The sequence below is a fragment of the Pimephales promelas genome, chromosome 5 (assembly GCF_988280905.1).
Source record: "Pimephales promelas chromosome 5, fPimPro1.hap1.1, whole genome shotgun sequence".
In the NCBI taxonomy this organism is placed as follows: domain Eukaryota; kingdom Metazoa; phylum Chordata; class Actinopteri; order Cypriniformes; family Leuciscidae; genus Pimephales; species Pimephales promelas.
In genome coordinates, this window is record NC_142773.1 from 28,322,975 (window position 1) to 28,349,047 (window position 26,073).

At 40.4% G+C, this 26,073-nt stretch overlaps 1 protein-coding gene and 1 long non-coding RNA gene across 2 annotated transcripts; both read left to right on the forward strand.

Moving 5' to 3' along the window:
- The first annotated feature begins 5,962 nt into the window (after positions 1–5,962).
- On the forward strand, positions 5,963–25,956 carry emilin2a (elastin microfibril interfacer 2a). Its single transcript, XM_039677653.2, has 9 exons — positions 5,963–6,574; positions 13,638–13,763; positions 16,410–16,597; positions 17,046–18,947; positions 23,831–24,202; positions 24,291–24,344; positions 24,445–24,495; positions 24,713–24,850; positions 25,034–25,956. Exons 1-9 carry the CDS (start codon positions 6,438–6,440, stop codon positions 25,360–25,362), a joined length of 3,297 nt encoding a protein of 1,098 aa, XP_039533587.1. The 5' UTR covers positions 5,963–6,437; the 3' UTR covers positions 25,363–25,956.
- Positions 7,463–10,545, forward strand: LOC148981459 (uncharacterized). Its single transcript, XR_016168559.1, has 4 exons — positions 7,463–7,880; positions 8,490–8,565; positions 9,146–9,232; positions 9,942–10,545. It is a non-coding gene; the product is annotated as an uncharacterized LOC148981459 (long non-coding RNA).
- Positions 25,957–26,073: the final 117 nt, after the last annotated feature.

Here is a 26,073-nt window from a genome sequence, read left to right on the forward strand (position 1 = left end):
CACTCTCTGGCCGAGGGAGAGGAGCAGTCCCACGGGACAGTGGCACTGGCTTCTGCCAATGTTATTTCCCGGACAGATTGCACACTTATTGCATTTTGACCTGTTTGGCAGCCCGGTATTGATTTTTGAAGCATTACAGCAATATGAGAATGAAAGCGTTTCTCTGAGGGAAGGCTGCAATAAGCTTGTTTGCTACCTCTTCTCACTTCTTCTGGCTCCGTTGTTTTTGTGTGTTTGCCGCTAGTCGATAAAATAAATTCTATGAAAGTCTCAAAAATATTGCCCGCTACGTGGCTTCCTCTTTGGAACGTTAATCAAATAAAGAATGATCTCATTTCCATAACACATTGAATCTCGGCTCAGTGTTGTGCATAGGCTGTAACCTGTTGCTTGCTGAAGGACCAAATCAGTGTGCCTGCCAACCTCACTGCCTTTCCCACAATCCTTCTTTCATTCAGTGTGTGTAAGATTGGATGTTAGCCACAGGATGAACAAATTCTGTCTGTCTCCATGGAGCATGAGTTGGTCTTTAGCATTTATTATTGATCTGAGTCTCCTAATAACTGTCTCCACTGTCAGAAACCAATGTGGGCAGACAAAGTGCTTAGAAAACATTTCAGACACAGACACACCTTGGCTGTGAAATACACAATGGCAGAAAACGTATATTCATATTTCAATGAATAACCTAGTAACCTATAGATAAAGTTTATATTCATACTGTAGGCTTCTTGCATTAGCATATTGATGCTAATGATTCTCATGCTAGTCAGACTCACTTCGTCAACAAATTAAAGGGATAGTCACACAAAAATGAAAATTATGTCATAATTTAGGCTACTTATCTAAAAGTAAGTTTCAAATCTTTCTGACTTCTGTGGAATACAAAAAAATATATCAAAAGAAGCAGGTATTATGAAGATGGTTTCATAATATTTCCAAATAGCTTCTTGCACGTTCAATTGAAGAAAGTAATACGGTTTGGAACAACAGGGTGAATGAATTATTTTTGCCTCAGGAAATAAAAGTCGCTCGTCCCTGCCCTTACTATCATCCACATCAATTCAGTACACATTCTCTTTTCACCTGTGAAAGTGTAATATTGCACCTGAACCTGCCAGACACCTCTTTTCTTGCCTGACCAGAATGCATGTCCTCCGAGGCCTTGCAAATGCTTCTCACTCAAAGCTTGATTCAGCTGCGCACATTTGCTTATATTTGATTAAATAGACAGATGGTGAGGTGGTATTTGAGTATGAAGGATTGCAGCTTCTTTCAAAGACTTGCACTTAATTGAAGCAAAAGAGAAGAGCAAAGTCACGTCATGATGGCGCTCAAGGTTATCCCTTTATCCAACATCTGAAAGCAGCATAGAAAAGTTTTATTTATTTATTTATTTGACACCTGAGTCAAATCATTTTAAAAGATATGGAATGTTCTAACAGGTCAACTCAGTGCATGCAAGTGATATAGCTGAATTATAATTAATGAAATCAAAGCGTGGAAGATAAAGCTATTTAATTCAACAGGATGCATGTAAGGTAACGAATGCCTTCACAAAAAAAAGTGCTAAAGACATGGGGGAGTGACAACTCCGAGTGCTGTGAAACTGCGTGGGAGCTTTAAAACAATGGAGATGAATCAATGATGGATTTGTCGAGTTCATTGAAATGGAACATTAAGAATACAATGATTTTAATAATCGTTCCCTGCACGTCATTCCCCAACAACTAACCCTCAAGTTTTAGATAAAAAAAACAGATTAATGTTTGGCTGATGACGTAGACATCAGGACACGAATAGGACGACATTCTCAGACTACATCTGGCAGGAGGGGATTAATTAAATGTACATCGTGACCCATTTCAGACATGTAGAGCAAAAGACTTGAAAAATAACAACATTACATTAAACAAATGATTCATTATCCTTGAGCAAATGCACTTGGTGCAATTCATTATATCCATTCACAATCATTTTGGCTCAACCTGAAAAGATGCCCTTTGCTTGTCTTGTTCTCATCAGAAAGTCTTATAAATTTAGCTCATCAGTGCTATTTGTTCAGTTGCTGACAGGGACCTTCCCGCCCCAATGTAATCTCACCTCATTAACATTTTAGGTGACAAGACTGCCATGGCCCTTATCAAAAATTCATGAGTAAGGCTTATGGCCATATTAACATTTTAGAGCCAATAAATTACAATCCTCTGTATGTCTGTTTGATCTGTGAGGGAGAGAATGAGAAACTCTTGCTTTGTGAGTTCTCAAACGCAGTGGGTGCAAGTTTCAAACATTATAGTCTTCTCAAGCGTAACAATACCTCCCCAAGTAAGTTAGGCTACTAGAAAGGTTAGAACGTATGCTACTGCTAATTAAACAAACTGATTTTGTGCTAAAACGCAACATTTTATACTAATTAAAGAAGCGAGATGAATCTCACGCTCCACAAAGGCAGAGCAAAACCCCAAAGAGGAACACGAGGCTGCTTTTCTGCCCTTTGTTCGCATGGAGTAAGATGCTATCCATTACCTTGCCATAAACAGCGTGAGAGTCTCCATCTCCGCGCCTCCCGTTGACACCCGCCTGCCTGAGAGGGGGCGTAGTGCTGAGAGGAGGATTTTCACACAAACAACTGAGACTAAAGACAAAGCGACGCAGAAAAAAAACACGTCGAGGTGATGGTGTGGGCACAGACTGGTGCTGCAGAAGTGTGCGAGCTCGGTCGGTCTTTGGGCCAATCTTTGGTGCCGAGTCCTGGCAGGGAAGGAGCAGCCTTGCACGGTGACTCACCTTCTCTGTCAGGACAGCGGCATTATGCTGCGGTGAGTGTGGACTGTGGAGCAGTGATCACACGTACCAAACTCAGATCACTTTCTTCATCGTGACATATCCTACACTGCCAGCAGCACGAGGTCCAGAGGTGCTTTACACGCTGCCACTATCTATACAACCTGATCTGACACAAATTGGACAAGTGAGCCCTCAAAAAGAAGTGCTTGTTAAAAGCGCGTGAACACAGGACACTCACGGAATCCTTTTATAATCCATCATAAGTATGACAGGTTTCAACCTCCACGGTCTCAACCCATATTGCCCAGAGATATTTTCTATTTTTTTATTTATTTGTAACTATATTATGAAAAAGTAAGGTAGCCTAAATAATACTGTGCATTTCAAAGTAAACACCCAGTAGTGGCAGAATGAATTAAACTCCAAATGCTCCATCTATAGGCTACTTGAATGCCAGTTGTTTATAAAGCTATATTTACCCAAAAATGAAAGATAAAACAATGGTAGAGCCTCTGGCAATTTTAGTTGCCTGTGGGCCCAACTGAGCTCTATAAACCAAAAAATGAAGTAGATTTTTCATTCTAAGAAATACAGCCATAAGTGATGATTTAATTTAAAACGAAGCATTCACAATTTAAAAAAATGCTGTGTACAATCCCTAGATTTATATTTTTTATTAGCCTACATTTTTATAGACATTTATATAATTGTTTTATTCTTACACACACACACACACACACACAATTTATTAGCAAATCAGCTAAACTAAATATGTTGATAAGAAACAGTCAAGTTTTTTTGTTTGTGGCTATATTTGTGTTTAATTGCATGATGTTAAGTTCATAATCTATATACATTTTTATAAGGAAAAATGTATTGTCTCATAACGAGATCTGTATGGTGATTGCACATGCATCTTGAGTCATTTTCAGCAACGCGATGACATGCAACAGCATGATTTCGCAAGCCTAGACCTAGACGCTTCACGCTGAGCGTTTTTTTTTTTTTTTTTTTTTGTCGTCGTTTTGCGTTCAATGTTTCATGGGTGTACACTGCCCTCTGCTGGAGTATGACCACACGAGCACAGCCGAAACCAACACGAATGAACAAGAAGCTGCTTGGCATCTCGTAATAGCTGTGATAGGATGTTGTTTTTGTTTAATCCAATTTTCTGGTAATTACCTCATTAACATTCTCTCAGAATAATTAATTACATCTCTAGTGATTTAATCATGTACGTATGTTGATTGAGTGTTCTTACAATGTAGCCTAAGCCTTGGCCATGAACACAAAGACGTGCATTTTTGTCAGGAGTGTGATGCATCAGTCATGAACAATACTGAGGACAATCTGTTCAGGCTGCTTTATGGAACAGTTTCAGGCTCTGAAGTTAGGTTTAGAGAATGAGTAAGTATTTTCAACTGCTGCATTTTCACTCATATTTTACGTTCTTTCAGTAGTTTCTTTATTTTAGTTTTTACTTTTTAGTTATTGAGATCAAATAAATCCCCTGGGGCGTCGCTATTCCCTTTTTACTGGAGCACAAACTCTAGTAAAAATTTCCTTATAAACAGTCTGATGAAGTAGTTTACAGAAGATACTTCTGAAAATAGGCTTTCCTGTTTATTGAACGTTGTCATTTACATTTGAATTATTTAAAACATGAAGGTTGGCTTTAATGGCAGCTGAAGCAAAGAAATCCTCTTCGATCATCCTCGATGTGGAATCCTCCACTTGCAGTCAATGACGAGGTTGTATGAGGAGAGGCTAGAGCTTATTTCTGTGATAAAAAGTAGCTAGTATGTGGATATGTAGTATTTAGTAGAACGAGGACATCTCATTTTCCAGATCTACTTGGCACCACAGCAGAGTGAGCCAATTCCAAGCGCTTTCCCCTTTAAAAACACAAGAATAGCTTTCCATTAAATAGTTTTACATATTGTACATGTTGCTAACCTACACATCCAAGCATAAACACTCCTGATAAATTATTTATTTTTTAAAGCAGTTATGTTCACACTGTTAATTTGAACAGAAATGTAAGCATATGCATGATTTGGCATGGAAAATTAATTGGCTAATTGCCTTACCTAATGCAGCCGATTCCTGTGTTTGTACCCGGGTTTATTCTACATACAATTTTGTCCAATCCATTGCTATGGTTATCACTATATCAATTATAGCAATTTCTATGTCAATTCTGAAACTTTGCAGCATGTGTGTGGCCACTGGCAATACAAAAGTTTTATTCAAATTCTGAATGTATTAATTACATAATTTTACGCATAGAAAATGCACAAAGAGCACACCCTTTAAACACTAAAAAGCTGTCTCATCTTAATCACGTCTCACAAAATTCTTTTATAATTAATGAAGCTCTCTGTCAACACAGCACAATGAATCTCTGATGTGCAGAACTACAATGCTGCAAAAACACTGTTGTAAATAGAAACCTTTGCCGAACACATGATCTGTTTGCCAAATCACCAATGCTGTTATCACAGAGAAAACTGACCAGCAGTTATGGGCAAGCTTTACCTCCAAAAGCAATCAGATGCAGCAGCAGTCATGGTTTGAGTAAAAATCACGCGTGGCCAGAAGCCTTGTCCAGCTTCACACAATTTCTGCCTATGCTTGGTATAAAGTTGATCGATAACATCTTGTTTACTGCTAAAATTTGAAATAATTGCTAATTTGGCATCACTTCCCAGATAGCACAAGCCTATTTGATGTAATATTTACATCTTGAAGACGTATTTTTGTTTGCTCATCTGCAATACGTCTATAGGACGTCTCCTGTCAGATGTCAAATAGACGTTTAGAAGATGTCAGTTTAATGTGCATTCTAAATCATTACATCTTAAAGACATCTTCTAAATGTCTATTTGACATCTGACAGGAGACGTCCTATAGACGTATTGCAGATGAGCAAACACTCTTAAAAATACGTCTTACAGATGTAAATATTACATCAAATACACTTGTGCTATCTGGGTTGTGGATTAATAGTCATCATCAGTGAAAGCTTTTTGAAGTAAAATAACTTTAAATAATCCCCATATCCCCATGAAAGAAATCTATCTATCTATGATCAATCCTTATTTATTGCTTTAAAATGACCTAATCAGCATTTTGAAGACAACACAGGCAAGAATAGGCGATCTGATAAGCACACATAGGTGGGGTTAAAAGTGCCAAATGCTTTTGCAACTCTGTGTAAACAAATCGAAGAATTTCTCTTTTTTTATTCACTGTTTTTGAGAAGTTTTGCGTGCACACGATCACCAAATAATAGTTTCCTGTAACAGAGATAAAGACAGATGTTTTCAATTGAGCTCTCAAACCGTGTTCATTTAAAGCACGCATGGTGGGGTATGCAGGGGCGCTATTGTTTTTTGTTTTTTTCCAATGACTTCCCCTACCCCCATCCACCACCCCCTTCTTCTTTCAGATAGGCGGCGGGCTGAACCCCTGCAGACTAGAGTCCACCTTCAATTTTTTTCGGAGTTCTTCGAACTTTGTCAAACTTAGCTGTAAGTTAAACGCGCTCTCCTTATTCTCTGGTCTCCAGAGCCTGAAACGCTGCTCAACTTTTCTCGCGCTGACACTGTGCATGTTTTGGACTGTTTTGATTTTGATTTTAGACAATGATTTGCCAGCCACCTTTCCCTAGTGTACAGTTATCAGTTTTATTTATCATAAGCTTTTCTCTCACTCATGGATATCCGTCAAGTCTGTTCCAGGGGAACGCATATTCAGGAGCCGTTCACAGGCACAGAAATAAGTAAGTTGCTCAATAAATTATACGAATGTTAACTAACAGCGGATCTTCAATGACAATGTGTTTAGGCTAAATGGTGTTCTCTGTATCTCATGATAACTCACAACAATCTTCTAATCTTTTAATGCTATTATTTGTTTGTTTAATCGATAAAGCAACAGGCTAGGTCAATCGATTTTTCAGGGTGTTAAAAACATTTTAAGATCGTTTTCACATTCGGGATTTTCCCACGTAGGAGGGGACGTTCTCGCGACCTTATGCAACGTTCCCTAAAAGTTCTCTAAAGGTAACGAAAGTTCCGAACCTTTATAGAACATTGAGGACGTTCATAGAACGTCCTCTTTTGGTTATGAAAGTGCTGCAGTTCAAGGTTCCTTATATGACCTTAGGGGGACGTTCTATTTGGGGTATTTTAAGGTCACATAACAAACGTTACAAAGAGGACATTCGGGACGTTAGCAGAACGTTCCCATACAGTCCCCTGTTGGTCATATAATAACGTTCCCAATGTGACTTCAGGAGGACGTTCCATACTGGTTATTCTATGGTCACACAACAACGTTACAAAGAGGACATTCGGGACGTCAACAGAACGTTCCCATACGGTTCTCTGTTGGTCATATAATAACGTTCCCAATGTGACTTCAGGGGGACGTTCGATATTGGTTATTCTATGGTCACACAACAACGTTACAAAGAGGACATTCGGGACGTCAACAGAACGTTCCCATACGGTTCTCTGATTGTCATATAAACGTCCCCGTTATTACTTTAACAACGTTACAAAGAGGACATGGCAGATCTGCTTATTTTTTCAAAATAAACTACCACAAAAAGGGAACAAATCTGCTATGAAGATTGAAAATTGTTGTATTGTACTGTATTCTATAGATGACATTTAATTGAAAAATAAGCACGTTATTGTATAAATAAACAACTTTTGTTCTGTTTGATGTGTTTTGAAAAGTAACACATCCAACAGAACGAATTGTTTATTTATTTTACAATAGCAAAATGGTATAAAAAAACATAATTGTCAAGTGAATGGGTCATATAACTACACAATGAGTTTTAAATTCATTATTTAAAATTAATGATATTTCAAATTGTTAAATGTTATAATGTTTATTTAAATGCTGCGTGCCTTTTGACGTGTTCTATGGTTTCAATGGGCGTGCGCGTAAACATTGAGTCGCAATTCAAAGACAGGAGCGCGCGTGAGCAGATGGAAACCATGGAAACGAGGAAACCTCATCAACTGTCAAACAGCAAAACTAGCGTCTCTCACTGTTGTTTTCTCTGCTTTCAGGTAAGTTTAGTTACCAAAATCACACAAATAATACATACAAACCTTCCTGATATATGTCTTACGTGTAATTGATACACTTCTGTTGAATATTTACTTTATAGAAATGGTTTTGTGTCTTCGAAAAAGTCCGTTAGCATCTCCGTTTTCAGAAGAGCTAACTTTAGCAGCTATAAGTTTACGTTACAATTGAGCTCTTGTTTTACATAAGTTTGGGTTTTTAACCACATTTGTGTGTTGATAACAGTTTTTAAAAGTTTTGTTTTGCTGGTAATTTGTCAGTGGTGGTGGGAAGTAAGCTTTTATTTAACCTGAAATAATTCAATGTAACGTACTGTTAATGACGTCACTTAAGATTGATAATAAGTGATTTCAGGAGGAACAGAAAAAAACCTTCACAACAAAGGGGGAATTATTGTTTAATCATGATAACAATTTCATATGCGTTTTTTGCACAATATATTACCTTAAGATTTTTTATATATATTCTTTATCTTTTCTGCATTTTTATCTCTGCTCTAGCTTGCTTCCTTGTAATAAACCCTTTGTTCTTTTGTAAATTCTATGTGCTAACATTGTTGGCTCTGTGACACATTGCATGTTATTTTCTAGAAGATCATCATGCTGGTTGGCCTGCTGCACCCCCTGTCCAAGACAATCTCATTCTCCACGGCTATGAACTCGACTAGTAAGCAAAACTTCAAACATAAGTTACTGTTCAATTGTTGTGGGTCTGCACTCTGTAGGATTTATACTTTTGAATGAAGTCACACACTTTAAAATCATTAACCCCAGTTTTTTTCAGGGAGATTGTCCTTGAGAAGCCAGTAAGCTAAATAATAGGCGGCAAATATAATGTTATAAAAATGGTCATAGTTATAATAATTCATTTAACTATTATTATAACAGGATAATGGTCATTGGTATATATATATATATATATATATATATTTATTTTTATTTTTTTCTCTTGGTGTGTTTTTAATTATGTTAGCCAATGAGACAGACATCATACTGTCCAACTCAAAGGTATTTTTTATGTAGTTTTTTTTTCTGATAAATACTGAAATTCTTTTTACTTTCAAAAGCTGAATTCAGGAAGTCGACAACTTTAGGCACGCAAGTTATTTTTCACAGATATCTGTCCAGTTTACTCATGGCTCATACTCTTAGCCTTTAAAATGTTTGAATGTATATCTGCAATACATTATCAGGGGGTAAAGATATCATTAGAGTTTTTAAAGTTATGGCTATGCTCTTGTTACCAGATGAGATGTCAATCATTTGACCCTGTGATTCTTCAGGACAAGATCTTGATGCCATCCACACTGAACATGACATCGTACATGACGAAGGTGAGTTTCACAATAGCTGCCACTATCACAAACCAAGAGACCGAACACAACAGGCCTTCATCCATATGAACTCACCCATGCATAGGAATAGGTTCCGAAACCCGGTATTAAACATTAAACGGGGGTCAAATTAAGGAAGACCGCAGTATCGATAAGCTCAGATGTTTTCGGTTCTGCTGACGGTACTGAAGAAACTACACACACTATTAGACATTGTCTTGCAAATTCTGTGAGGATTAGGAGGGGTGTTTTAAACAGTCTTCATACAACATGTGTTTTCCAGGCTGGTTGTTTGTCATTTTGTAAGACTAGGGAGAGGCTGTACCTCAGTAAAGACTTATTTTACATTCGATAATTCAATTTCCGTACCTGATAAGTTAGATTTTCCTAAAAAAAAACATCATGCACTGCTTATTTCAATTGTATTTTTCTTCTTTTGAATTTATCTATGCTTGTAATTTGTTTATAATTTTCAATGCAGATTCACTCTAAATAAATAATCTCTTGAAATTTGTTTTTATATCGCAATATATATAGCAGCAGATAAACAAAATAGATATTTTATTTAAGGTTTTCAATATTGTCCTGCCGTAATATTTAGCATTTAACCTAACTCTAATTTTTTATTGAACGTGGAATGATAATTTGTGATACCAGATGAGATGTATGCATGATAGATTTTGAACTGTACTATTTTTTTTTATTGCAGGTTTTCTGGAATCCACAGCGGAAGGGATCAAGGCATGAGATGTTGGCTTGGACAGATGTACCTGTACACCACACCGACCTCTGCTTTTGGATGGATGGCTGATTACTATCATGTTCTGTATAAGTTTTATAATAGCAAAACTGAGCACCTTCGACAGTGGTAGATGTAAAGTAGTCAGACATCAGTACATTTAAAGTCACAGAGAGAAAGTTTTTTATATAAGTATAAAACAATTTTTTGGCACCATTATACACCAAGAAATGTGCATAATTGGCCAAATTGATAATGTTTATCAACAAAAATATGACCCTATGAGTTTGCTAATTTGTAGAATAGGACACACACACACACACTCTCTCTCTCTCTCACACACACACACACACACCACACACACACTGTATATATTTAATAGTTATTTAATTAAATATATTTCAGTTTTTTCTTTTTACTTGTTGTTCATAATTTACATAACATTAAATTAACATAAATCTTTGTCTTGTCCTAATATTATTTACTGTTGATTTATTACGCCTATGCATGATCACATTATTATTAATTCATAATCTGATTTTTGATTACACAAAATAAATAAATAAATAACGAATCTCTGCTTTGTATTGTATCTTTGAATGTGTTAAAACGTTAAATGCATGCTTATTCCTGATTAAGGTTCTTCAAGAACAAATTTGAAAAAGTTTCTGCATTCTAGTTTGTTTACCTACAGGTCTTTGACAACACTGGAGACGGGCTTAGAACGTTCTGGGAACGTCACATATCCAAATAAAACATTGGTCCCCTAAACGTTCTGAGAACGTCCCGAATGTTCTGTGAAGGTCGCAAAATAACGTCCTCTGACCCTTTAAAGAACTCCACATCATGACCGTCTCCGAACGTTCCCGAAACGTTACTAGGCAACGTGTTTGACACCAGTGGGGACGTTCTGAGAACGTCCCGAATGTTCCGTGAAGGTCGCAAAATAACGTCCTCCGAACCTTTAAAGAACTCCATGTCATGAAGAGTCAGAAGCGTGCAGATCCATGTGCAGTTATATTTATTAAGAAGAGTCAGACAGGCAGAAGTCAACGATCAGCATTCAATATAGAGCAGGCAATCCAGATCATAAACAATACCAGGCAGAGGTCAGGACAGGCGGCAACAATCGTAATCCAGAGAGACAGGCAAGGGTCGGGGCAGGCAGCAAACAGAGAATCAAAGTCCAGGAACAGTCGAGGGTCGATAACCAGAGAATCCAGATAATCACAGGGAAAACGCTCAGAAATGTTGCCAGGGCAAAACAAGACTTCGCCCTGATTGAGAGTCAGAGAGCAGCTTATATGGAGGGGTAAATGAGGAACACCTGTGTTGGTGATTAGACCTAGGTACGGGGCATTATGGGAAATGGAGTTCGTGTGAAACCTAGTCTTATCTGGAGTGCCCTCTGGTGGATAAATAGGGCACTCCAGCTGGTAACCGTTACATAGCCCCCCCTTTAAGGAGCGGATTCCAGACGCTCCTTACAATGTCCAGGAGAAATGTGGAGGACCAGGCCCGTGGAGCGGAAGAGGACCTGGAGACTGTGGCGGAGCTGGCTGTGGAGGCGACCAGGTCGGAGCAGTCGAAGACCAGAGCGGCGCTGTCGGACCCTCGGGCTTCCAAGGCGAAGCAAAATGTGGGCATGGCCAGGGCAGAGCAGGCTGTGGACGTGACCAGGGCGGAGTTGTGGGACCCTCGGGCGTCCACGGCGGTGAAGCTCCCTCAGGCGGCCACGGCGGTGAAGACCCCTCAGGCGGCCACGGCGGTGAAGACCCCTCAGGCGGCCACGGCGGTGAAGACCCCTCAGGCGGCCACGGCGGTGAAGACCCCTCAGGCGGCCACTGCGGAGCAGGACGAAATGAAGGCCATGTCTGTATCGCCTCCATGGCCCTCACAAGGTACCTACTGCCCCCCCCCAAAAAATACTTGGAGAAGTCCACAGGGAATTGAAGGGCACAGCTTGAACAGAGCTTGAAAGGCACAGGCAGAGCGAGGCGCAGAGGCGGGGCTGGTAGGGCGAGGCGCAGAGGCGGGGCCGGCAGGGCGAGGCGCAGAGGCGGGGCCGGCAGGGCGAGGCGCAGAGGCGGGGCCGGCAGGGCGAGGCGCAGAGGCGGGGCCGGCAGGGCGAGGCGCAGAGGCGGGGCCGGCAGGGCGAGGCGCAGAGGCGGGGCCGGCAGGGCGAGGAGTCCTGGTAAGCTCACCGAAGCCTGGCGAACTGAACGAGCCCTCCTTCTCCTCCTGCGGCGGCGTTTCACTTGAACTGAAGATTCAATCACATGAACTGAAGACTCATGATGACTCACTTGAACTCGAGCTTCATCACTCGCGAGGCTTGAGTGAAGTGCAGGCTCGGCAGGGCTGACGGTCTCGGACTGGACGGTCTCTGGCTGGACGGTCACTGGCTGGACGGTCACTGGCTGGACGGTCTCTGGCTGGACGGTCTCTGGCTGGACGGTCACTGGCTGGACGGTCTCTGGGAACGCCCCCTCGGCCTTCTCCTCAAAGCCCACAGTAAAAGATGATCCGCTCAACAGAAGAGCCAGGTCAATGTATTGCTCTAAAGTCCCGTGAGGATCATGCAAGGGCATGAACGAACTGAGCGGTTCAGATAGTCCTCCACGAAAAAAGATCATTAAGCATACCTCATCTAGGCAGGTCAGGTGAGCCAGCTCTAAAAAGTCAGCAACATAATTCTCAATGGAATGATCTCCTTGACGGAGACGCATAAGCTTGACTGCTGGATTCATGACGATGATGGCTGCTGGATCTTGTGTCGGCGAAGTCTTCTGTCATGAAGAGTCAGAAGCGTGCAGATCCATGTGCAGTTATATTTATTAAGAAGAGTCAGACAGGCAGAAGTCAACGATCAGCATTCAATATAGAGCAGGCAATCCAGATCATAAACAATACCAGGCAGAGGTCAGGACAGGCGGCAACAATCGTAATCCAGAGAGACAGGCAAGGGTCGGGGCAGGCAGCAAACAGAGAATCAAAGTCCAGGAACAGTCGAGGGTCGATAACCAGAGAATCCAGATAATCACAGGGAAAACGCTCAGAAATGTTGCCAGGGCAAAACAAGACTTCGCCCTGATTGAGAGTCAGAGAGCAGCTTATATGGAGGGGTAAATGAGGAACACCTGTGTTGGTGATTAGACCTAGGTACGGGGCATTATGGGAAATGGAGTTCGTGTGAAACCTAGTCTTATCTGGAGTGCCCTCTGGTGGATAAATAGGGCACTCCAGCTGGTAACCGTTACACTCCACATCATGACCGTCTCCGAACGTTCCCGAAACGTTACTGGGCAACGTGTTTGACACCAGTGGGGACGTTCTGAGAACGTTCTGGGAACATCACATTTCCAAATAAAACATGGTCCCCTAAACGTTCTGAGAACGTCCCGAATGTTCCGTGAAGGTCGCAAAATAACGTTCTCCGAACCTTTAAAGAACTCCACATCATGACCGTCTCCGAACGTTCCCGGAACGTTACTAGGCGACGTCCTTGACACCAGTGGGGACGTTCTGAGAACGTCCTGGGAACGTAACATTCTTAGCTGGGTTGGAAATTAAAAAAAAAAATAACGTTACACGAGTTTGTTTTTGCTATGAGTTTTTACCAACTCAAACTATGCTTATTCTTATCTTTATCTATTTCTTGTACAGAAACTGGTGCGCCTTTATTGTCCAAAAGAACGTAAGCTGCGCAGTTCAAGGTAGCGTGGAAAGTCACGTTGAACCTGAACGCGCGCAGTGTCCCGAGCATCAGCCTGACTGCGAGCCACAGATGATGTAAGTACTCGAGAGACCGGGAGGGGTATGTGGAAGTATTGATGTTAGGTAGTTCTCATGCTCCTTGTGGACTCAAAGACACTACTACACAAACCCATGATTCATGCTATCCCCAGTTACACATAGCCTACACAGTGGCTATGGACGACCATTTTAATTGTGAGTGTGATTTTGCTTTTACGACAAAAAACAAAAACAAATAATATTCAATAACTTAGCCAGTTTGGTAAAATATTTGCAGTGCAAACACCAAGAAAAATTGTGCTCTGGAGCAGTGTGAGTGGAACGGAGGGACAGAGATTTCCCCGCCCTCCACATTGCGTTCTGTGTTCATTCTGGATTTTCCAGAAAACACATGCTCTGCTTTTGGGAGAAACGCTTTTCCACACAGCTCACATACTCTAGTCTGGAATGGCATACACAAAAGCGGAGTGATAGTCAGTAAAATGTCTCGGTGCTGCTCAATACAAAATATCAGCACTCTTGGAGCAAACGGGTGTTTCTGAAATTACCTTTTTTGTGTGCGTGTTTTATGTTTTGCAAATTGTGAAAATTCTATGTCAACACCAAAGATGTACACAAGCTGTTCACATTTGGCTTTATATAAATAATATACACTCACCTAAAGGATTATTAGGAACACTTGTTCAATTTCTCATTGATGAAATCTCAATCTCCTGAACTCCAAACTGAATGTCAGAATGGGAAAGAAAGGTGATTTTAAGCAATTTTGAGCGTAGCATGGTTGTCGGTGCCAGACGGGCTGGTCTGAGTATTTCACAATCTGCTCAGTTACTGGGATCTTCACGCACAACCATTTCTGTGGTTTACAAAGAATGAGAAAAAAGGAGGAACATCCAGTATGCAGCAGTCCTGTGGTTGATGCTAGAGGTCAAAGGAGAATGGGCCGACTGATTCAAGCTGATAGAAGAGAAACTTTGACTGAAATAACCACTCGTTACAACCGAGGTATGCAGAAAAGCATTTGTGAAGTCACAATGCGCACAACCTTAAGGCGGATGGGCTACAACAGAAGAAGACCCCACCGGGTACCACTCATCTCCACTACAAATAGGAAAAAGAGGCTACAATCTGCAAGAGCTCAGCAAAATTGGACAGTTGAAGACTGGAAAAATGTTTCCTGGTCTGATGAGTCTAAATTTCTGTTGAGACATACAGATGAGTCCGAATTTGGCGTAAACAGAATAAGAAAATGGATCCATCATGCCTTGTTACCACTGTGCAGGCTGGTGGTGGTGGTGTAATGGTGTGGGGGATGTTTTCTTAGGCCCCGTAGTGCCAATTGGGCATTGTTTAAATGCCACAACCTATCTGAGCATTGTTTCTGACCATGTTCATGTCTTTATGTCCAACATGTACCCATCCTCTGATGGCTACTTCCAGCAGGATAATGCACCATGTCACAAAGCTCGAATCATTTCAGATTGGTTTCTTGAACATGACAAATAAGTTCACTGTACTAAAATGGCCCCCACAGTCACCAGACCTCAACCCAATAGAGCATCTTTGGGATGTGGTAGAATTGGCGCTTTGTGCCCTGGATGTGCATCCTACAAATCTCCATCAACTGCAAGATGCTATCCTATCAATATGGGCCAACATTTCGAAAGAATGCTTTCAGCATCTTGTTGATGCCATGTAGAATTAAGGCAGTTCTGAAGGCGAAAGGGGGTCAAACACAGTATTAGTAAGCTGTTCCTAATAATCCTTTAGGTAAGTGTATAGTGCTGCTATATATAACTTTTTGTTATAGCTCTGACAAGTGGTCAGTTTTGCTTATAGTAAACATTTAGATTAGGGTACATTAAAGACATTCACTTATTCAATTGAAAGTCCCAGTCTTTAATTGTTATGACAGAATTTTTAGAAAATGTTACTCGCAGTATTCACAAACTGAGATTCATTCCTGCTTCACCACTACTGCCACAAGAAATCATGCAAGCTGTTGTTTGCTTTAAAAGCCCTTTGGGGCAGACAAGTATTTGATTAACTGAATATGTGGAGACTGTGAGGTATTGCACTATATACATTAAACTGTACACTAAGCTGAAATAATTACAATGGAATTTTGACACATACAGATAATAAAAGCTATATTTAAGGCCTGTTTAATACAGATTATACTTCAGTGATTAATTTTCTCATTCTCTTTAAAATAAGAAAATCTGAGGTCACATTTAGGTCATGTAAGGAATTACAAGGCTGTATGGCTTTGTCTGAATACTTGCTTTTGCACTATAGAAGTATTTTACCAAGGGCTCTTTTGCTGTCATCTAAAGCAACTGTTGCATAAGAACTATGTGGCATAAGAACTAGAATGATGGAACTTCTAATTGCAGCATTATCCATCAGAGGTAACAAGATCAACATCATTAAGTGAAGCTGAACAGACTAGGCCAGAAGAGTCTTCTTATTAATCTCTCCATCTGTGCAAGTTAATGCTTGCCTTTACCTTTGATTTTATCCTGTAATAGGGGCAATGCTTCATGGTCCATTACTCACGGTTCAACCAAAGTAATAGCAATAAGTAGCTTAAGCCTTGGAAAAGATGGTTTGATCAAGTCATTTTTTTGGGCGGGGATTCATGTAATTTAATGTCATTCTAATCATGTTTTTTTTTTTCAGATACCGTACTCGGTTTCGGCCGACTTACAAGATAGCATACAAGACTGTAACTGAGTTAGAATGGAGGTGCTGCCCGGGATACCAGGGCCCAGACTGCAGAGAAGTGAAAGGCTCTCCTAACAGACAGACAGAATATCCACAATCATACCCACAACACCCACAGCATGGACAAACTCGACCTGCACAAAGTACGTTGTTTATAAAAAAGTATTGAATTTGGATTCGGCACAATTTGGCCATGATTGGGTGGGATTTAAATAGTAATTGGACTGGTTTTGTTCCGCTGATTTTGAACGGATCATCTCTCTTTCACTTTACTTTATATATATATATATATATATATATATATATATATATATATGAAGAGTTCAGATGCAAAAGCCTCTAAATGCCATTTGAAATTTTCTTCTTTAATGATGATTTTTATCAAACTTGTATATTTAAGTTCAGTAAATTCACTTAAATGGCAATGATAATTACCTATTAATTACTGAACTTAAATATACAAGTTTGATAAAAATCATCATTAAAGAAGAAAATTTCAAATGGCTTTTAGAGGCTTTTGCATCTGAACTCTTCATATATTCATTGATTTATTGTTTGTTAGTGCCTTCATTTTTGTTATTTTTACCACAGGGTCAGAACGTCGAGAAACCGGACAATATGATATGAGACGAGGAGCTGACAAAACACGCATGTTGGAGGAAGAAGTGCAGCGTCTCTCTCAGACTGTGCTGGATCTTCAAGCAGCCATGACAGGCATGGCTGAGAACCTGCGGACAGACTTACAGGAGGACACCAGCAAGATGCTCATTACCCTCCTCAATGACAGGGCTTCACCTGACAGCGCAAGAACGGGAGGCACGGAGGAGAGTGTGGGGCATCTAGACGGCCACCAGGCCATGAGAGGCCACATCCACGGAGAAAGAGAAATCGAGACGGTGTTGGCCAGGCTCAACGATATGACAGATGCTCTCAAAAGCAAAGATGAAGCTCTTGAGGAACTGAGGGGAACGGTGACAGGGCATGACGGGCAGATCCGAATGCTTATGGATAGTGCCTCTCAAGGCCTTCCAGTCACAGGTGCTGCTGCTCAAGACATAGACATCCTACAGACTTATATCGATGAGAAATTTAAGAAGCTCAAGACAGAGATTGTTGTAAACATGGAAGACGAGATGGCTAAGCTAAAAAATATGTGTGATGAAAAGATTCAATCTCTTCAAAAAGCATCTGGAGAAGGAAAGGAAAGCGGCTATTTGAGCCTCACAGATCTCGTGCACAACAAGGAAGCTGAGCTTCGAAAGGAGATCCGTGAGCTCAGATTGGATTTGTCCATGTCAGATGGTGTAATGCGCACAAACCGTCAAACATCCGTTGGAAAAGACGATAGTGACTACTACGACTTGAGGAAGGAACTTGTTCGAGTGGCAGAAGCCCATCGTGTCCTGAACGCCAGAGTGGACAACGAGCTAGAGCATCTGTCCTCGCTAAAGATGGAAGACATGCTTGGTTCACGCATTGAGGACCTGGAGGACAGGATGAACGTCACTGAGAGGAATGCAGAGACTTATTGCTTCTATGTGGATGAAAAACTTACCAAGGAAATTATGGATGAAGTAGCTATGCTACGTCAACTTCTGGACCAGAAACTCAATGCTATGCAGGATCAGTTCACTTCCATGTTGATCAAGATGAGCAACAACTCCTTTCCGGGGATGTCCAGCGATTCTGACGATGCACTGCAAACTCAGGTTGACACTAACAGGCACCTTATACAGGGGTTGGAGGACAAGTTTAATGCATTTGGGCAGATATGCGCCACCGACTGCAAAACCAACCTACCTACTGATTCCCAAAAGCCAGAAGGGTTGGATAGTCTTCTAAAGGTCTTGAGAAATGATCTGAATGTTTTACGTTCTGATTTTGTGAACAACGTAGCAAAGATTCATGCATTAGAGGATACTATCAGGACGTCACCTGAAAAACAATTCATCAATGCACATTTGCAGGACACCAGCAAAAGACTAAATGCTTTGACTGACAACGTCAATGGCTTGACTGGAGCTATGACGGGATTGGGGGACACAGTTAGCAAATTTAGCCAAGACCTTTACACTTTGAACTCTACTTGTTGCCAGGCAGGACAGGTAAGCGGTCCTGATCTCCGGGTAGAAACTGGGAAACCAACCCACAACCAGATCGAGGAGCTAAAAGACATAGTGGATGCACTGAACGCTTATGTGGCCACAGAGTTGAGCGTGTGTAAGTTAAACACAGCTGGAGTAGCTGAGGGTGTGTCAGCTGTGGGTGACAGGGTGATGGCTCTGGAGAAGATCTGTGGAAGACTTGACGGTGGAACAAACAATTTCCAGGTCCGTTCAGGAGAATTGGAGAAGAAGGTGGCACAGATGAACCGCACTCTTGGCAGTCATTCAGGAGAAATCACAGCCCTTCAGAACTCCCTTCTGAATTTTCAGAGCCAGCTAGCAGGAATGGCTAAGCAGATCCTTAAGGACCATACAAGTAAAGAACAAGGTAAGCTTTCAGATGTTAAAGGCAAAATGAGGAAGACAGAGAAACCCGTTTTTATGTGTTTAACAGGTTAGTGTTGGAAAATGGAAACTGAAGCATTTGAAAGTCAGTCTTTGTATTTGCCATCCACTTGTAACTATCAATTTTTTTGGTGTAATCTATTGGGATTGGGTACCAAATGTGGTATTTCCATTAATCCAACAGTTTGGAGTCTATGGCATGCTATGTTTTGCAGTGGAACCTTTCTCCATATTGAACCAATAAGGGGATTCATATACAATAACCTGTTTGCCCCCAAGCTGTTGAGAGGCAGGGGGCCAGCAAAGGTTTCCTGTGGCCTTTGTATGTGCTTGTAATATGTCGTTAAGCATGTTGTAATGGATTCTTTTGCTTTTTTATTCCCAAATCCTTAGTATGTGACCTTTGATAACTTGATCAATCGTAGTTTTTGTTTTTTTAACAACATTACGTACCTTTTGAAAGCATAAATGATTTATTTATTAACTGAATTTCTGAAAAGTTGAACTCCCTTTACTTTGATCAGTACATTTTAACCGATGCAAATATGCTGTACATATCTCACAGTATGTTTATATTTAGCATCACAGAAACATTGGTCTTCAGTGTTCAATGGTCTTTATAAGTGGAGAAGTTGTGTGGTCTTCGGATATCTTTTAGTCATGCCCAGCTTTCTCCGCCAATAACATTTAGTACTGGCGAGTTCAGTTGCAGGCAGATCTGTTACTCATTAAGCTGCAAAGTCAATGTGCGGGCCTCAGGAGGTGACGAATTCCCACACCCCTCTGCAGATGTTCAGCTATGAGATGACTGTGATGTCACTAGAGAACATACATTCTCTTAAACTCCCGTTAAAGGGTGATGTCATCATTCCTGATAAGGGTGGAGGTCCGTCTCTTGCAGAAACAAAAGCCATTTCAAGTGCTCTTGCTAAACAGCAGACACAGACAGACTGTGATGATGGGCCAATTGTCAAAGATCTGTATATATTTAAATGTAAGGGCACTTACGCACTGTTAATACACAATAAATTTGTCCTTTAATCTAAAAAAAAAAAGTTGCAGCCAATTAAAAAGCTAAATCCGATGTGGTCGGAAGACTGTAGTAAAATGCTCTGATAGAGTTTTGTTTGTGAAACCACTGTGGCTTGTTTCTCAAACATATATAACTCATATGAGCGGGTTCTTTTTAGCGAATCAAAAGCACAGAGTGAAACCAGTGTCGACTGCTGAAACATTGACTCTTATGAGCTGGTTCTTTTAAATGAATCGGACACATGCAGCTGTCAGAGGAGAAAAACACCATTGAGATTATGATCACATTGTGTGTTTAGTATTGTGGTGTAATATATAGCATAATATTTAGACTAATTATTGGGTTGCAGTCTTTATTATGCATGTTGTCTCTAAATAGACTTAAAACTCCATGTAAAAATGTCAATGTCAATTTAAAACAAGGAAGTTTAATTTGGAAATAAAGAAATGGAATTTAATTGCCACATTATGAATTAATGTCAATAACAGATAAATTCCATTTATTTATTTCCAAATTACTTTTCCTCACGAGTTCTAAAAAGATTCAGTAATGGGTCTGGAATCGAATCTGAATCTTTCTTGATTCCCATCTGTAGTTGTGGGACATGATACAGTTAAAACTTTAAAGTCAGAAACACAATAGCCCTTATCCCCGAATAGCTTCAGCATTACTCAAACTCTTTGGCCGCTGATCATGGCAGAGGCACATTGCACAATAGCAGAACGGCCCATCCAGCTGTGTGTCTGTGACAAAGCGACCAAGCTCAGTTTCTTGTAATTTACTGGCTCTTCATTGATTTTTCATTAGTTTCTTCTTCATAGTTCAGGGCATCAATTAAGCCTGGGAATGTTTTTGAGGGCTGCATAGAAAGTCAACTCAACTAATGATGATTCATTTTCCTGGCCGTGGCCTCGAATCAGGCGTGTTCAGAAAACTCCTCACTGTTTGCTTTGGAGACAATGACTTAATTTCAGTTCTTGAATACATATTGAACAATTTCCATGTACTGTGGAAACATTTGTTAGGCAATGATGTTGTTTCGCATTCTCCAGATACCCCCAAAAATGGATATGAACTTTGAATAGGTATAGTGTCCCCTTCCTCGCACACTCTTATCAGCCCTGTCCTCGTTCCTTTCTTTCTCTTCCTGCTGATTAATATCTCTATGTCAAGAGGATGTCAGGGAAGCTCTTTCCTGCTCTCACTGAATGTGTTTATACTCTTGTTTTACTTCATGTAACTTCATGTGAAGCCATAAACAGACCTTTATGTGCCAAACTTGAAGGTGTTCCCATTTGGTCCGGGGTTAAAGAAACCAATGTAGTAGTTCTCAGACTGGATCAGGCCAAAAGGTCTGATCATTACAGCTGGGTACAGTTCACAGAGAACGTGTTTTTCCATTCCACTCTGTTACTTTTCCATTGTTTTTCAATGTGAACGCACTAGACGTACATGTTTGAGCATTGCGCTCACGTTCCATGTCAGCGTCTTGTGCTTGACAGGGCATTTTAAAAATGTGGCGGTCAAGATAAAAGAAGTTCAGCTTTTAAAAATCTCGCTTTTTTTCGTATTCTGTATGAACTGGCCCTTAGTTGTTTCACTTTGTGTGTTTTGTGTTCATGTATCCATGCACAAAATCACCACGCCCTGAGGAGCTTTTTTCCTTCCAAACCCAAAGCTGTCAACAGAAAGACCATTCAGATCTTCCATTCATCATCTAAATATGTTTTTAAATAAGGCTCTCCACATCACAAGGGTGGTGAATCCTTAATTTCAGTTGAGTGCATTTGACTCATTAAACCCACAGCTATGAGTCCTTGCATCCAGTATTTAAAATCAGTATCTCCATGATTTACACTGAAGCATGTGTTTTGTCTTGCTGCCGTGAGGCATTATGCGTGTGATGAGTCTGTTATTTGCTCAGACTGCCAAACAGACTTCTGGGAAACCCACAGATAGATGCATATTATCCCTTGGGAGATTTAATGTATGTGGGTGGGAATATGTTTGTGTGAAATCCGATATTTGGGCAGCATCTTAAATGCAGACGAACAGCACTGACGCAGGATTTTAGCTGTGTCCGTTTTGCCAGTATGAGTTGATTAGTTTTGAAGTGAACCCATGGGACTCAAGCTCCGCCCCTCTTTTGAATCACGTCCTACTATAGCCAATAGAATCCGGAGTCCAAATAGACCCTAATGTCAGCAATGACGCATTACACTTCTCAATTTAGACAGCAGCATCTGGTAGGACAGAAAAGTTGTTTTCTCACATCGCTGTAGAAAAGCTTGTAACCCACTGACAGTGGAAGGGGATCAAAGAAATAAAAAGCGAGGTTTTTGGAAAAGAGTGAGAGAAGTGCAAGATCTTGAGGGGTGGAAGTGTAAGCTGGAAAAAAAAAAAAGATTTTCTCCCTCATTAGACTCCAAGCTGACAGCACTGCATAACCAAAAAGCCTTTATAACCAAAGAGTGAAGTTCAAAAACACTTGAATTGAACATTTAACGCTCTCTGTGTTTTATTTACAAGTATTGGCAAAAGTACTTTGGCTGAAATATTAGTAAAAATCAAAGGTTAACAGCTTACGATGTGTTCAACACCATTAAAATGCTTTATAGATGCCTTTAAAAGAGGACTGGCAAGCTGGCATTCCTATATGCTTGGGCTATATTTTGTGTTTGGGTCAGAAATGCCCTGTTTATCTAATAAACGGACAGTTAACTCAGAAATGAAAATTCTGTCATCATGTCATCAATGTCCATAATGAAGAAAACACGTGTTAACCTCATTAACACACGCACGCGCAAACACACAAACAGCCATAAAATGTTACGTTTTTCAAAACCATATGAATGAATACATAGAGCACATTATTTGTGTTCTTGCAACTGTCTTAAATATTTTTCAAAATGTTTTTTTTTGTAATAATATTTCAAAATGTTTACAGACCTTTAAAGGGGGGGTTGACTGTTTTTTTTCTTTGCATGATTGTGTTTATGGGGTGCAATATAACATGTATTCATGTTTTTTCTTTTTTAAAAAGTCTTATTTTTCATAAATTCCCCCTTTATTTTATAGCCCCTTTATTGTATACTAACCCAAACAGCGTTGGCATTAGTTCACGTTCTTGATCAAATCGAAAATAACGTCATAAAGCATATATACATGAAAAAAATACATTTACAACATTAGCCCCTATACAAAATTCAGGTCCATAATGCCAGCGGCATTTGAAAAAAATAAAACAAGGCTACGTCTGGAATTATACATGCAAATACATTTAAAATTATTAAGTCTTAGCGTACTTACAGGTTGTGGCCCAACAACTGCTCCCACTGGTTTTAAAGTTGGAAGTGCTTCATGTTTTAGTAACAGTTTCTTGTTGAATCCGGCATTGAATTCGTGGAGATTCTAAGCTGTCTTCCGAAAATGCGCTGCAAAGAGAGCTAGATTACGATCATCATTTTCAGGAACATAATCAAACATAAATTGTATCCATTGTTGACGAAGTACAGCGTCCGTGGGAAGCTCGAACACAGAAGACCTGACAGCTGTATGAACACAACACGCTCGACGAGGGACAGAAATATGGTCATGCCCTTTTTTGCATTTTCCGGAGGGAGGGGTTGATGCAAAAGTATGGGTTAGTGACGTCTAAAACCCAGCTGTAGTCCCATTCGAGTCGTTTTTGTAGGCAATATACTTCCTGATTTTTAAAAGACGATATCTCTGCTTACACTAAACTCCCACCCCTTAATGGGTAGGGTATTGACCTGTTTATTTAATGGCCAATTGGGTCTATTCCTAAATCTCTATTTTATTTTTTCTCACAGGGCTGCCTGTTCGACAAGCGAGACCTGCGTCTGTCCCACTCCCTGACACTAGAGCTCCAACACAACCCATGAGACCTCATGTTCCTCATATCCACATACCTTTGATCATACCCCATAGAACAGTGCCAGTCCCCACTGGCCGACCCTTTGTGCGACAGCCATACGTCCCACACCAGCCCTACTTCCCTCAGCCACCCGGCAACCCCAAGCATCCCATCCATCCCGTTCAACCCCACCAACCTGCCGTACACCAGCCAGTGGTGGTCACGGGGCAAGCTGGCCCACCTGGGTATGTGCGCAGGGTCACGGTCAGACGGGATCAGAGCTCAGAGGACTCAAAAACACCTGTGAAAGGATTTGCTGGTGCTCCAGGTATGAAGTAGAATTAATAATAGAAATATTTGAAAGCTCATGCTTGAAGCATCACAAAATTGGGTTGTTTTCCCCCCTCTTCCCATAGGTTATGCTCCTGTCCATCCTGTCTCATATGATACCAAACAACCCCATTCATCAGGTATATTTTTTCTTTCTTTTCAGTGTTTGCTTTATAACATATTTTAGGTGAAAAAAATTGCTTTAATTGACATAATTATGAGTATTAATTCTCATTACAGTTGTCCATGTCCCATGGAGTCCTGCATATCAAAGACCCATTGCTACTCCAGGTAACAAGTTATAATACAATAAAATAACTAATATCATATTATTAAATATTCAGATCTGAAATATCGCTTGAGCCGTTTTTTAGAGCACCTTGGTTGACTCACCATTGGCAGGCATGTCAAAGTTAATTTTGGACTTTTGCTTGTAAAGATCAGAATGTCTAACCCTAAACATCTCTCAAACATGTGATTCTTCATGCATGTCTCTTCTTCCCAATAGTGTCACAGCAGAACTCCTTGACAGACCCATTTTCTTTCTCCGCTGGCCTTACACGGCAAACTTTCTCAGGAGACTTCGGTATCATCTGCTTTAATAGGGTGCTAGTCAATGATGGAGGACACTATAACCCTCAGACAGGTAAACACAAACCCTCAAACTCTATTTAAGATAAATGTTTTCAGATACAAGTTGAGTTTCCTAACTGGTTTTACTTCAAGAAGACATTTTTGATATTCTTTAGCGGTTTCCCCTATATAGGGGATTTAAGTGTACAACCTATATCCTATTTGGCCACTGATGTGTCACCTCCCCCCTCTGTAGGGATCTTCACGGTTCCCATCAACGGCCGTTATTTGGTGACTGCTGTTCTAACAGCGCCACAGGGCGAGCATGCAGAAGCTGTGCTCTCAGTGTCCAATCGCAGCGTGCAGAAGTTGGACACAGCGGGTTACTGGAGTGGCCACCCGCGGCTGACCCCAGATCAGTGCTCGTGTGGGGGGTCTGCGTCCTTCAGCCTCATCCTCCCTCTCCGGCAAGGTGACACCGTGGCCTTGGTCCGCACAGCCGGGAAGCTAGCGATCTCCGAATCTAGAGAGATCCTTTCCACCTTCAGCGCTATATTCCTCTACTCCCCGCAAGCAAAGAGATAACCCCGTCCATCACTTAGAGGGTTACTAATGTGACTTTTAACACAATTTTAACTGGCAACATTTTCAAGGAGACGAATTGGTGTGACCAACTTGAACGTATTTGCGAAACCTGCATGGGGAAATCTTTCACCCTCAAGTCAAATTCCCAATCACATGAATTCCTATTGAGATTGACTGGATTTGGCCAGCGGAAATTTACTGAAAAATTGTAAATGTGACCACACCTTAAGACTACGTAATAGTTTGGTTTTGGTTATTTATCAGAAGCACAAGATTGAATTGTGTTACTTAGAATTTCAATCTAAAAGATGTTAAAATATCAATCATCAATGCACCAAGTTTGTTGCCAAAGAAACTAAGCATACCATTAGATCTAAGTAGTAATCCATATATTTGCAACAATCTATATAATTTCTTGTAAAATTATGATCTTAAATATATATATAAATGTAAAAGCAGGTTTATATATTTTTTTCAACATTAAATTAACAAATGCATACTTTTCTATCCTTTTAAAAATGGTTCTTCAGTTTGAACATCACTTTTACAGCAAATATTTGTATCTATAAATAAAAATAAAATACAAAGATTAAAGGGCTTGTGCATGTTATTTTCAGGGTATGGGATACGTTTTTTGTTTAGTTTTTCTGCCAAAAGATGATAAAAAAAATGCATAGCAGCAATCCAGTGTAACAATGTACTTTGGGTGAG

Coding starts and splice junctions, on each gene's coding strand:
- emilin2a (XM_039677653.2), top strand. CDS start 6,438: ATGATTTGCCAGCCACCTTTCCCTAGTGTACAGTTATCAGTTTTATTT. Junction 16,598..17,045: donor ACAAACTCGACCTGCACAAA/GTACGTTGTTTA, acceptor TTTTTACCACAG/GGTCAGAACGTCGAGAAACC. Junction 24,203..24,290: donor AGGATTTGCTGGTGCTCCAG/GTATGAAGTAGA, acceptor CTCTTCCCATAG/GTTATGCTCCTGTCCATCCT.